The sequence below is a fragment of the Castor canadensis genome, chromosome 13 (assembly GCF_047511655.1).
Source record: "Castor canadensis chromosome 13, mCasCan1.hap1v2, whole genome shotgun sequence".
In the NCBI taxonomy this organism is placed as follows: Eukaryota; Metazoa; Chordata; class Mammalia; order Rodentia; family Castoridae; genus Castor; species Castor canadensis.
The window spans coordinates 36,348,821-36,362,206 of record NC_133398.1 but is presented as its reverse complement, the minus strand read 5'-3'; the positions used below and the strand labels follow the sequence as shown (position 1 = coordinate 36,362,206).

The 13,386-nt window shown below is 38.2% G+C and overlaps 1 protein-coding gene across 2 annotated transcripts in view; it reads left to right on the top strand.

The window, feature by feature from the left end:
- Positions 1-13,094, top strand: part of Zcchc7 (zinc finger CCHC-type containing 7) — a 220,823-nt gene extending 207,729 nt beyond the window's left edge. For both annotated transcript variants that reach the window (XM_020158174.2, XM_020158175.2), the window contains exons 7-9: positions 5,971-6,066; positions 10,267-10,384; positions 12,231-13,094. In XM_020158174.2, coding sequence (XP_020013763.1) covers positions 5,971-6,066; positions 10,267-10,384; positions 12,231-12,664 — 648 coding nt within the window. In that variant the 3' untranslated portion in view covers positions 12,665-13,094. The remainder of the gene's footprint in view (positions 1-5,970; positions 6,067-10,266; positions 10,385-12,230) is intronic.
- The last annotated feature ends 292 nt before the right edge of the window (positions 13,095-13,386 follow it).

The window sequence follows — 13,386 nt, the reverse complement described above, 5'->3', positions numbered from 1 at the left end:
TAGTGGTACCAGGATTACAACATGATCCCCCCTTATTTTTGGGGGGGTGGAACTGGGGTTTGAACACTTACTAGGCAGGTATTCCACTTGAGCCACTTCTCCAATGGATAACTGAATTTTATCTGAGACTTTGGATTTTTTGCAAAACTTAGTCAATTTTGCCCTTGATTGTCTCCAATTCTAGAGAACTCTTCCTTCCATACTTTGTCTTTGTAAAGGCCAAATATATATCCTCCCTTTACAAACACATACAATATATATAGATAGATGGTTAGATCTCCTTATACTTGTATATAACTAGACTATCTCTGAGAGAACACAAGAAACTAATAATAGCAGTTTGCCTCTAAGGTGGGGAACTGAAGGCATTTTATTGGTTTAAAAATTACTGCTTTAAGCCAGGCATGATGGCAGATGGCCTGCAATCTAAGTACTCGGGTTTGAACTCAGGGCCTATACCTTGAGCCGTTCTCTCTCGAACTATTTGCCCCTCCTGATCTCTGCTTCCTAAGTAGCTAGGATTACAGATGTGAGCCACTGGCATCCTGCTAGAATTTTGAGTCTTTAACGTCTACCCCTTCACTATGAATGAGTATACTTATTCACTACTTCCTCCTATGTTTTAAGTTCTAAGTTCTAATTCTAAGTTCTTATGTTCTAAGTTCTAATGTTCTTCCTGTGTTCGAAGTCTAGAATCAGCATTTTTGTAAAATGAAAGATAGTTAATATTTTAGCTTGGCAGGTACTATGGTCTCTATCATAACTCTAGCCTTATAACATGAAAACACCTACAGATAATCCATAACTAATGTGTGTGACTGTATTCAATAAAATTATAGGCACTGAAATTTGTGTTTTAAATATTTTTTACATGTTGCAAAATATTCTCTTTTGGCCATTTAAAAATGTTAAGAAATGCCAGATACCACTGTAATCCCAGCTGCTCAGGAGGCAGAGATCAGGATGATCATGATTTGAGGCCACCTCAGGCAAAAAGTTAGCAAGACTCCAACTTGACCAATAAGCTGAGCATGGTGGAGTGCTGCTGTGGTGCTAGGATCCTGTTCTTAGGCTGGTTCTGAGCAAAAATGGAAGACCCTACCTGAAAAATAATTAAATAAAAAAAAAAAAAAGACTTGGCATGGCTCCAGTGGTAGAACACCTGCCCAGCAAGCACAAGACCCTGAGTTCAAACCCCAGAACTGCCAAAAAATTTTTGAAAAATAAAAAAGAGTAGGTTAGACAATGTCTTACATATTGTATAAACAAAGTAGAACAATTCATAAACATAGGTAAATACCTTTTTTAGGAGCATTTATTATTTGGGGAGTGAATTATTATTTTTACTATCAGTTACAGTCCCTGATAATAGTCACCAACTAGTTATTGAGTACCTCCCATTAGTTTAAAAGCCTTTAGTGGCTTTTCACACCTCTTAAATCCAGTATTCTTAAATTCTTTACCCTCAGTTGTAGAGCCATAGGTGATCTGGTCTCTCCTCATCCTCTAGAGCCTCCTCTCCTTTTTCTTTACCTACTACACTTAACGTACAGATACCTTTTCAAATCCTCAAATGTGGTAAGCTTTCTCCACTTGGGTTTTTGTACTACGTGTTCCTATGTCTAGAATAGTGTTTCTCAGCCATCACATACCTAATTTTTTTTCCATTTATAAGAAAGAAGCATCCCAATGAATGTTTACCCCAATGACTCATAATCTAAGCCACCACCAGTGACTTATTCACTTAATTCTGTTTTTTTATTTTTTTATTCATATGTGCATACAATGTTTGGGTCATTTCTCCCCCTTCTCCCCCTCCCTTCCCTCTCCCCCCCACCCTCTTCCTCTCCCCCCTACCCCCTCGCTACCCGGCAGAAACTATTTTGCCCTTATCTCTAATTTTGTTGAAGAGAGAGTATAAGCAATAATAGGAAGGAACAAGGGTTTTTCCTGGTTGAGATAAGGATAGCTATACAGGGAGTTGATCGCATTGATTTCCTGTGCCTGTGTGTTACCTTCTAGGTTAATTCTACTTGATCTAACCTTTTCTCTAGTTCCTGGTCCCCTTCTCCTATTGGCCTCAGTTGCTTTAAAGTATCTGCTTTAGTTTCTCTGCGTTGAGGGAAACAAATGCTGTCTGATTTTTTAGGTGTCTTACCTATCCTCATACCTCCCTTGTGTGCTCTCCCTTTTATCATGTGCTCAAAGTCCAATCCCATTGTTGTGTTTGCCCTTGATCTAATGTCCACATATGAGGGAGAACATACGATTTTTGGTCTTTTGGGCCAGGCTAACCTCAATCAGAATGATGTTCTCCAATTCCATCCTTTTACCAGCGAATGATAACATTTCATTCTTCTTCATGGCTGCATAAAATTCCATTGTGTATAAATGCCACGTTTTCTTAATCCATTCGTCAGTAGTGGGGCATCTTGGCGTTTCCATAACTTGGCTATTGTGAATAGTGCCGCAATAAACATGGGTGTGCAGGTGCCTCTGGAGTAACCTGTGTCACATTCTTTTGGGTATATCCTCAAGAGTGGTATTGCTGGATCATATGGTAGATCAATGTTTAGCTTTTTAAGTAGCCTCCAAATTTTTTTCCAGAGTGGTTGTACTAGTTTACATTCCCACCAACAGTGTAAGAGAATTCCTTTTTGCCCGCATCCTCACCAACACCTGTTATTAGTGGTGTTGCTAATGATGGCTCTTCTAACAGGGGTGAGGTGGAATCTTAGTGTGGTTTTAATTTGCATTTCCTTTATTGCTAGAGATGGTGAGCATTTTTTCATGTGTTTTTTGGCCATTTGAATTTCTTCTTTTGAGAAATTTCTGTTTAGTTTACTTGCCCATTTCTTTATTGGTTCATTAGTTTTGGGAGAATTTAGTTTTTTAAGTTCCCTATATATTCTGGTTATCAGTCCTTTGTCTGATGTGTAGCTGGCAAATATTTTCTCCCACTCTGTGGGTGTTCTCTTCAGTTTAGAGACCATTTCTTTTGTTGAGCAGAAGTTTTTTAGTTTTATGAAGTCCCATTTATCTATGCTATGATGCTGGGGTTCCATTGAGAAAGTTCTTACCTATACCTACTAATTCCAGAGTATTTCCTACTCTTTCCTACATCAACTTTAGAGTTTGGGGTCTGATATTAAGATCTTTGATCCATTTTGAGTTAATATTGGCATAGGGTGATATACATGGATCTAGATTCAGTTTTTTGCAGACTGCTAACCAGTTTTCCCAGCAGTTTTTGTTGAAGAGGCTGTCTTTTCTTCATCGTATATTTTTAGTGCCTTTGTCAAAGACAAGTTGGTTATTGTTGTGTGGCTTCATATCTTGGTCCTCTATTCTGTTCCACTGGTCTTCATGTCTGTTTTTGTGCCAGTACCATGCTGTTTTTATTGTTAATGCTTTGCAATGTAGTTTGAAGTCAGGTATCGTGATACCTCCAGCATTGTTCTTTTGTTAATTCAGTTTTGATTGTATCCCTATGTTATATTTTGTGTATACAAGGCATGTATGTGTGTATGAGAAAGGGGATGTGTGCACCCATGTGTGTGAGTGTGCTATTGGTTTTTATTTGTATGACTTCCAACACTGGAGATGCCAGTAATGCTTTTTGTCTTATTCACTTCTCTATTACATAACTGTAGAATTGTGTCTGGCATGTATTAGGTACTCACTAATTATTTTTTAATAAATTAATGAAATAATGCATGCATACAATCATGCCATATGCCCAGCACTCTTGCAGACATCACTATGGAGCCTCCTTGGACTTTTATTCTGCTCTACTTGTCCCCTTCCCCTCTACCCACAGCCTAGTTTGTTCCTCAGCATCTTTATACTTACATTAAACCCATTATAATCTGGCTTGTGCCTCAACCCCTCAAATGAAACTGCTTTCAGTTACCAACAATTTCTTGATTGCTAAGTTTAATGGATTTCCTAGTCTTTTCATAGTCTTTATTTAATCTAACAGTAGCTCTTAAGAACTTCCTCAAAATAGCACATCCATAACATCATCTCTTGGTTTCAAAGCATGTATTTTTATGGCTGCAATTTTATGTCATATCAATGACATAAAATTTCAGATGACAAATTTTTTTTTTTTTTGGTACTGGGGTTTGAGATCGGGAATTCACACTTGCTAGGTAAGTAGGCGCTCTGCCGAGAACATTGAGAAAAAGATTTCTGCTTAATAATTTCATGTCTTCCTGCTGCTCTGCGACCTGAAGAAAATTGCAGAGTGACACATAGCTTATGTGCATACCTGTTAAAGCTCTGTTTGATGAGTTTTAGCTAGTCCTGATTTATGAAGCACATTGTAATTGGAGGATACATGACATTTGTTATTTGTGTTTTTTATTATATCCCGATTAATAGCTGATGTTGTAAATGCCATTTTATGTAGCATTCATGGTCATTTTTAGTAGAAAAGATTGCTCAGTTTGTCATAATCTTGTCAACTTGACTGAATTAAGAACTGCCTAGGAGATTAGTAGAGCACACCTTTGGACATGTCTATGAGGTTGTCTCCATAGATGATTAGATCATGAGGATCTGACCTAATAAATGTTTTAAATCTATTGATGGATTCAAAATCTGAATAGACTACTCGGATATTGTGGAAGGTGGGGCGTGATTGGTAGAGGCAGATCATTGGGGGCAAGTCCTTCAGGACTATATCTTGCTCTGACCCTTTCCTGTTACTGCTGCTTTCTGCTTCTTGCCTATCTGATGTAAGGTGCTCCACCATGTCCTTTCTATCATAATGGACTAAAACCTCTGAAACTGAGCAAAATAAATCTTTCCTTCCTTAAGTTTTAGCAGAAACAACTGTTTAGTTGCTATTTGGTCACAGTAACAAGAAAAATAACACATCTGGTTTTCTGTTTTAGGAACTAAGAGCTGAAAGTAAGTTGTTTGAACATGTTTATTAGCTATTCATTGTTTTCCTGTGTCAAGAAAACTCCCACAAACCACCTGTTCACAATCTTAAATAAAAGAGTTGACAGACTAGCACTCTGTTAGAGGATCCCAATAAAGAACATAAGAAATAAATTTACCCACGTTCATGTCCATCCTTACCTCTCTTCTTCCATCTCCAAAAAGGGAGGAAGCGACAATTAAGATTTTCTCCTCTTGATTAATGCCACCACCTTTAAGAGTCTTATTCTGTCCTCCTGTCTCTTCTCTGTTTTCAGCTTCACCATCTCTACGAGCTTTCTTACATGTTCAGGGGTCTCCCAGTTGAAAAGCAAACTCCAACAAATTCCCCTAAATACTGCTCCATCTTACTCCTCTTATTATTATTCATGTTTCTCAAAACAATATGGAACTACTCTCCCCCTTCAATATGTAGTCAGTGTTTTAACATTTCTTATTTCACAATAAGAAAAGTGCATGCAATACATGTGTACAACTTAATACATTATCGCAGCTGCTTTGAAGCCCAGTGAGCTGTCCTCTCTCCAGAAGAACTACTACCCTGGCTTTTGCTCTTCTCTGTAATTTTTTTGCCTTTGTGTACATCCCTTCATTCCACCCTACTGCCTTTTATATTCTTTCTACCTTCCCACTAGTTCCAAATTCTTGTAATAGGTTTACCTTTACTGTTGCTCTTGTAGTGGATATTTCTTAGTCCTCATGTTACTAGGCTTCTCTGCCATAGTTGACACTGTAAATCAGTTTGTCCTTGAAGCTACTCTCAAAGGCCTGTAACTGTGCTCTACTGTGTCTCTACATCCTTGAGCCTCTCTTCTCTGTCCCTTTCAAGAGCTGCTTTGTCTGCCCCTTAAGTGATGCTGCCTCCAGGGCTCTATTTTCACCACACTATCACTCCACATTAAACTCCATATGTGAGCACCATTTATAAGGATTCTCTTACCTAAAAAGCAATTTTGGAAAGGACAGGGTTTCAACTTTCTGCTAAAATTTATTAAAACCTCACAAATATTTATGTTTCAGACCAAATCTGGACCACCCAAAAAGCCGAAGACCCCTTCTGGACAATCAGCGTTAATGTATTGCTACAACTGTGCACAAAAAGGCCATTATGGACACGTAAGTTTGAGTGGCATCTGGGCATAAAGCATTCTGTTGTCAGGGAGTGGCTGCTGAAAAATGAATCAAAAGGAATATAACTCTGAACACTTCCTTGTTTACAAACTAACATTCAGAGGCAAGACTTAAATGTATTTTCAACAGATTTACTTCTTCCATCCCTGGCAGAGTAACTAACAGATCATATTTTACTAATTACTTTAAAAGTACAGGAAAACAAATGCAGCTCATAAAGTCAGTCAAATAAATAATAGTCATCAAGAGCATGGCCACCTTCTCGTGAGCTCTTAGTGTCACATGATCGTCCACACCATGTTTCTAGGTTTTCTCTTCTCCAATTTCCCTGGCACCATATTCAGTTTAGTCTTCGTCACTGACATGCAGTCCCTAACACTCATGGTGGAAACACATCGTTGGCTGCCCACCCACCCTGCAAGTGCCACACTCCCTATTCCCAGGTCCAACTAAGGGGACTAAGCTATATATTCTAGATCCTGAATTACCAGAGCAGAAGAAACTGCTTGCTGCCAGGTGAACGTGTGAGCCCTAGCCAGCCACTACATTTAAGAATAAAGCTCCAGCAGCTCATGTGCTAGGAACAGACTCAAGCCCACACATACTGTGAATCTTGAGGCAGAGGAGAACAGGCAATGTGGCACAGAACGAGAAAGTCCTTATGGAGAGATGCATTTACGTTCTCCAGGGAGGCTTCTAACAGCCTAGAAATCAGCAGAAACTAACATCAAATCTGATCCAGTGCTGGAGGCAGGAAACATACAGAGGCTTAGGGAGCCTCAATGTGGATAGAGGGATGAGTTTTTAGAAAGGGCAAGTACTGCAGGCCACCTCATGAGTTCTGTGACACTTTAGTAATATAGACCTTGGGAGTGCTATAAATGTGGGGAGAGACAGAAAGATCAGGAGAAAAAAAACTGCAAGACAGTCTTCTAGCAGATCAAGTTTATGTTCCATATCCAGCTAGCTGGAACTATGGGGGTGAGGGGTAAAATATGAAAGCCAAGAGGAGACTCTGATCCTCAGTTCTAATTTTTTTGTTGTTGTTGTTCTTTTTTTTTTTAAGACAGGGTCTCGCTAAGTAGCCCAGGCTGGCCTGGAACTCGCGATCCTCCTGCCTCAACCTCCCAAGTGCTGGGATTACAGGCGTGTGCCACCACGCCCAGCCCTCAGTTCTTATTTTTGCTCCGCTACTGACTTAACCAGGTGATTTGAACTACTCACTTTTTTTCTTTGGTCCTCAGTCTTTATCTCCAAAGCAAAGAAGTTGTACAGCACTGACATTTGGATGCTGTTTCCAATGTGGTCAGACCCATCGTATGGTGATACAGATGGAGAGATCCTACAGGATACTTAACTTCGCTTCTTTAGAATTCACATTGAAACCTAACTAGAGAAGATTTGTCTTACAAAATTGTTATCTCTAGACCTTTACTGCTCTGTATGTTTATTCTTGTTGCCAACACTCAGATGGTTCATAGTCACACACTCACATAAGTGGTGCACTGCCACACAAACGCACACATGTACAGTTTATGCTTGCTTACATCTTTAAAGCAGAATAGTACAATTTTAATATTTATATTTGTTCAATTAAAGGAAAACAATTATATTGAGATGCTTACTAGACACTCCTGTTAGTATGGGTAGAAACTACATTAAGCATTTAAAATCTATCCCTGAAATCTAGGTTAGAGAAGTTTTCATTTCCAATAAAGCAAATTTGACAGCATTATCACCACCATTGAGGAAGAACTCTAGATTATCCAGCACTAATGAAGATCAGTGGTGTGGCTGGTCCAGGACAGTAGATAAATTATACAGCCATCTATCAATTGTCTGTGCTAATGGATAAGATAATCCATTAGCTAATGAATAATCAAAATACAATTTACATGTAGTTTTGCAAAACATTTGTAGTACGTATGTGTACGTTATGTGTAGTCACATCAGTCTTGACCATACAGGATCAAAATAATCCAAGGTGGTAAAGATGTCTCAGGACCCCTCCCTTTCAGTTTCAGAAATTCAGCCCAACAGATGTTGTTTAATAGATTCTTCATGTGAAAGGTATGCTACTGCCCTTCTGTAATTCCACTCACTCTCAAGCTAGAGAGGCAAGGACAACACTAGTCACTGTACAAAGAGACTGCTTCAGAAGGCTATGAAAGGGTGAGTGGGAGCTGGGACTCTTACAGGGTTTTGTTGACTTGGGTATTGGCTAAGTATACCTTTGTGTAATCATAATTTGCTGCTCTTATTTTAGGGCTAGAATTTTTACTAAAGATAAAATTGCTTTGTACCACATCATTACAGTACTAGATAGAATTTTCTGAATATGACTGTGTATGACTGTAGCATTGAGTTTTGTGCCTTCATGTGTTTTATGTTATTAATTAGCAGGGTTTTGTTTCAGTTATGATTAGAACCTTAGACCCAAGTCTTTTATGGTATCCTTTCTCTTGGAAATGGAAACTTGGAGCCACCATAGATGGTGGTTTATGCAAACATCTCTTTGTGACATCATGTAAGTTTGTCTGATACCTTACAAGATCCCAGAATGCCTAAAACAGTCCAGAAAGGCACTACAGAATAAATCCGAAGATACAGAAGGAAGGAAATAATAAAGATTTTTTTAATTATGAAATAGAAAACGAAATAGTATTGACAAAACTAAAATCTGGTTCTTTGAAAGCTAGCTTGAAGATAAAAGCAGAGGTCAGACACGGTGGAGTGTAAGGATTTGATGTGAGTGACTAACATGTTTCTGTTACTTTCCTAAGTGTGTATCTGGAACGACTCATGTTTTCTTCTTTCTTTTCTTTCTCTCTTTTTTTTTTAATACCGGGGATTGAACTTGGCATCTTGTGCTTGGTGCTTGCTAAGACAAGCGCTCTACCACTTGAGCCACACTCCCAGTCCTCTTGCTTTTAGTTTGTTTTTCAGATAAAGTCTCGTCCTAACTTTGCCCAGGCTGGCCTCGAACCACGATCCTTCTACCTCCACCTCCTGAGTAGCTGGAACCACAGGCACACGCCACCACGCCTGGCTTGTTTTTGAGATAGGGTATTGCTAACTTTGTCCTGGCTGGCCTTGTACTGTGATTCTCCTGTCTCCTCCTGAGTAGCTGGGATTACAGGCGTGCGCCACCACGCCCCACCCTGATTCTCTTAACAGCAAATTGAGTACATAAACTGTATGGCTACCACCTTGGTCAGATGTATTAGAAATACAAGACTAATACTTGATGTCAAAGGTACTTAGCCAAGAAATGTTGAACATTTCTAAATAAATTCTAGACCAAGATGCCAGAAGACAGAAATGGGTAATTTCCAAAGGGGAGCCTCTTTCAAAAAAAAAAATGTTTCAGACAGTGCTGTTGAATAGATACATGTCACATATTATGATAAGCAAAAGCCTACTATATGCAGAATGGTTCAGGCCAAAGAATGTAGATTTGGGAAATATCAGCCATGGGATCACCAGGGTCATGAGAGTGAGGGAACTGTCCTGGAGATAGGGGTGAAAGGAGTGATCTCAGCTTGGGTGGGGGAACAAGGAGAAAAGATCATTCCCTTTGCAGTGTCTCAAAATTACCTGGGAACCTTTTGAAAGTAGACATACCCACTGTAACCCCACCATAAGAATCACTACTCTATAAGTAGTGAATGTTGAGTTAAAATAAGCTTACAAACTACTTGTGTCTAGATAAAAGAGCTAAGAATTTACACCCACATTTTGGGGATGGGCAGAGAAACAGGAAAAGCACTTGATGGAAGGCAATTGGAAGAGACAGATAAGGAAAGGACAAATAAGCCTTTTTAGCCTTATTAGCATAAGGCTGAATAAAATAAACCCTCTAACAAGAGGACAAGGTAAGTGCAGTTGGCACCCATAACCCAGTGCTCATAACTGGAACTGAGGGGAGGGGTTTGGCAGGGAAAGTTCAAAAGAGATAAGTGTTTCATAAGTAAAGAAGGAAAGAAAACTCAAGCTTAAAGAATAACATAAAAACCCAATAGGGTTATTTGGCTGGGTGACCCCTCCCAGCATCAAGCAAGGACTACAGCAGCAGACTCCAGTGATACAGGGCTCATTTCTAGTTAAGGTGGCCCAGAAGCTCACAAAAAGATTTTTTGAACAGTACAACCTTGTGATAATCATAGTTTCAAATACAATTTGTAGGAATGTTCAGAAAGACGAATGTTTAACCAGACATTTCCGACATCTCCCTTCATCTACTACTATGATGACAAATACGAAATCCAGGAGAGAGATCGGAGAATAAAACGAAAAGTAAAAGGTATGTTATTAAACTTTGTATTCGATGACTTTTGCAGTAGTTTCTAAATTTGGTTTTGGGGGGGGGGGGTTGGTTTTTTTGTTTTGTTTTGTTCTTGCATTATATTTGCCTGCTTTAAGGTTATTGGTTGGTATAAAAATTGTTTATAATTATCATAGAAACTAGAGCTTTCTTGATCTGCAAAAACCAAGCCCCTACTTCAAAAATGCTATGTTGTAATCTGTTCACAATAAATATTTTTCTCAGAGTAAGCATTTCAGAAAATGTTTAAGAATGTATTGCTATTCACTTTGTATGCAGAGTGTTAAAGATTCCTTTGATATTTTTCTGTTTGATAAGCAATTAGTTTTTCCATTTGCATCTCTCTGATATTTTTCATGGAAAGGAAGGCTTTTCTGGAGATGGTGCCTGGGGCTTCCCCTAGTACATCAGTTCTTCAAGGCCACCATTGCAAGTAGAGCTCCAGGTCCACAGCCACCCCTGTGTTTTCTGTGTTTACAGTTGCTAACATAAAGTTCTTTCTCACCAAATTAATACCTTGTTTTTTAAGTCTGTTTTCTCTGCCTCTGTTCTTTTTTTGGTATATACTTCAAGATGGTTTTCCAAGTTAACTTTCGTGTTTTAGGGTAAAATTGTCATATTTTTCAAGTTGTTCTGTATCCTGTTTTCTGACTCTTTTGCCCTTTTTTACATTATTCATTTTTAGACTTTCTGAGTTCAGGTTCTTTTCAAAATGAAGGTATTAATTCTGGGGAAAATAAAAGAATTCCTTCTCATAGCTCCTGCATGGCTTATATTATATCTCATATAAAGTTTATCTAAACTGCAGGAAAATTATAATACATAATGATAGTTACTAGGTAACTAAATTAGAAACATTTAAAAGAAATCTTTCTGAAAGATGATGTCCTGAAAACATCATCTCTAAGTTAAAGGATTATGAGTGGTTTCTGCCTTATTTTCTTTCTACTTTTTTCCAAGTTTTCTATAGTGAGCATTTCTAACTTTTATAATCTGGGAAAAGCATTAACTGTTATTTTTCTTTTTTAGCTAGTTTTGATAACTCTAACACACAAATCCGCTTTAAGGCACTCTATGATCCATTGGAACTTTTATTTCATGCTAAAAGTCATATGCTAGAATTTTTTATTGGTCACTCCTGTTAATCTTTCAAGGTACTGTGGACATTTTAATTTTCACCCCTCACTGTAACCTCATCTCCCACCTACTTCCGTCAGAATTACTAACATCAGGTGTTTATAGTATATCATGTTCTGACAAAATACAGGTACTAAAACCTGTAAGATACATGCATACAAACACACACAAATACACACTTCCCAAGCCAGCAGTCTCTTCTTTGGAGGAATAATCTCCTGGGCAGTACAGTATCTCCTGGGCAGCTCTCAGTACTGTGGCCAGAGTTTATCTTCAGAGAGTAATAAGTATCTTATGAGACTGTCAAAAGACCATCTTGTATATCTTGCTTCACCTTATCTTTAGGGGCTGATTCTTTATCACTGAAGGAACTTGAATTGGTCAGACATGACTTTTCACAAAACTAAGACCATCTTTGTCTCCATTGTTTAACATCATTAAACTATATTGGATAGAATACTTCTCATTGGATTTTTGGATGTTTTCCCTTTTTAGCAATCAGGAGTACAGAACTACAACCATTCCATTTTTAGTGAATGATTTCTTTACCTTAGCAAGGAATTAGAACATCTATATTGTTAACTTGTTTAAATGTTTAGCTTCACAGCCTGCTAGGTTATTTCCACATCTGTGAAAGCTCTACATGGACTGGATTATACATATGCAAAAATACGATTATATTTTCCAGAACTCAAGAAGAATGGAGATTTTCCAAGGCAGTTCAAGAGACTGCATACGGAAGCAGCGGGCAAAAGACCCCACCCTGATATGAGAAAGAGCCATGCCTCAAGGAAAAGCAACAGGTGGCCCCGAGAAGATAAAGAAACCCAGAAAGAAATGAATAGGAACAGAGAACGTGAGAAGCACAGGAAGGCTGATAGGCATCATGAAGTGGATGAGGACTTTCCTCGGGGCCCAAAAACCTACTCTTCTAGCAGTCTTAAAACCCAGAAGCCTCACAAGTCCTTTCACCATTCATCACATTACCACAAGCCAAGGGAAGACAAGCATTCCAAAGAGGGAATGCGGGGCAAGCAGAGGAAAAAGGAGAGGTGCGTGGAAGATGATAACAATGATAATTTATTTCTTATTAAGCAGAGGAAAAAGAAATCTAAGCTGTGAAATAGTTTCTCATCTGGCTTTCCATTATTCATTTGGTCTTAATGTCTACAACATTCTGGCAACATTTTTATTTTTTATGATTAAATAAAGGGAAGTTTTGGTTATGATTATTTAATTTCAGCCATACCTAGAGTTGCTGAACAAAAACCATGGAGATCTTAGTTCTCCATGTCCAGCAGGTTATTAGGAAGATGTTTTTATTCTCAGTCCTTGAGACAGGAAAAGTCAGTCTTTTCAAGAAAACTTTTTATAAAGACTTTGGAAAATAAAAGCTAATCACATGTAATTCATTTGCAACATGAGTATGAAGATTAAATCCTTGTAGGATTACTAATAAGAAATATGCATCACTCTTTTTCAGCGTTTTTGTTTTTTTAACATTGTAAAGGACAGTGTATGTAAATATAAATCCAACTTTTCTTGCTCCTGAGCTGTTGTCTGAATCTTCCTTTGGACAGAAAGAACATTACAGGCTGACTATAAAAACAAAGGTGTGTCATCTTTGAAACCCTGAGGTGGCAGGGAATTGGGCTATAACAAAATATAGGAAAGAAATCTGTCCAGAATGAATGTATAAGACAGATTTCCTGAACCAAGTAAAAAAGAGTCATCAAAATTTTAACAATCACAGTAAAACAGTTTTTACCTTTTGTACAACCACATTTCAAGAAGATTGTCAGATATAGAAATAAATATTACCCAACTTTAAAATTTTTTTTGTT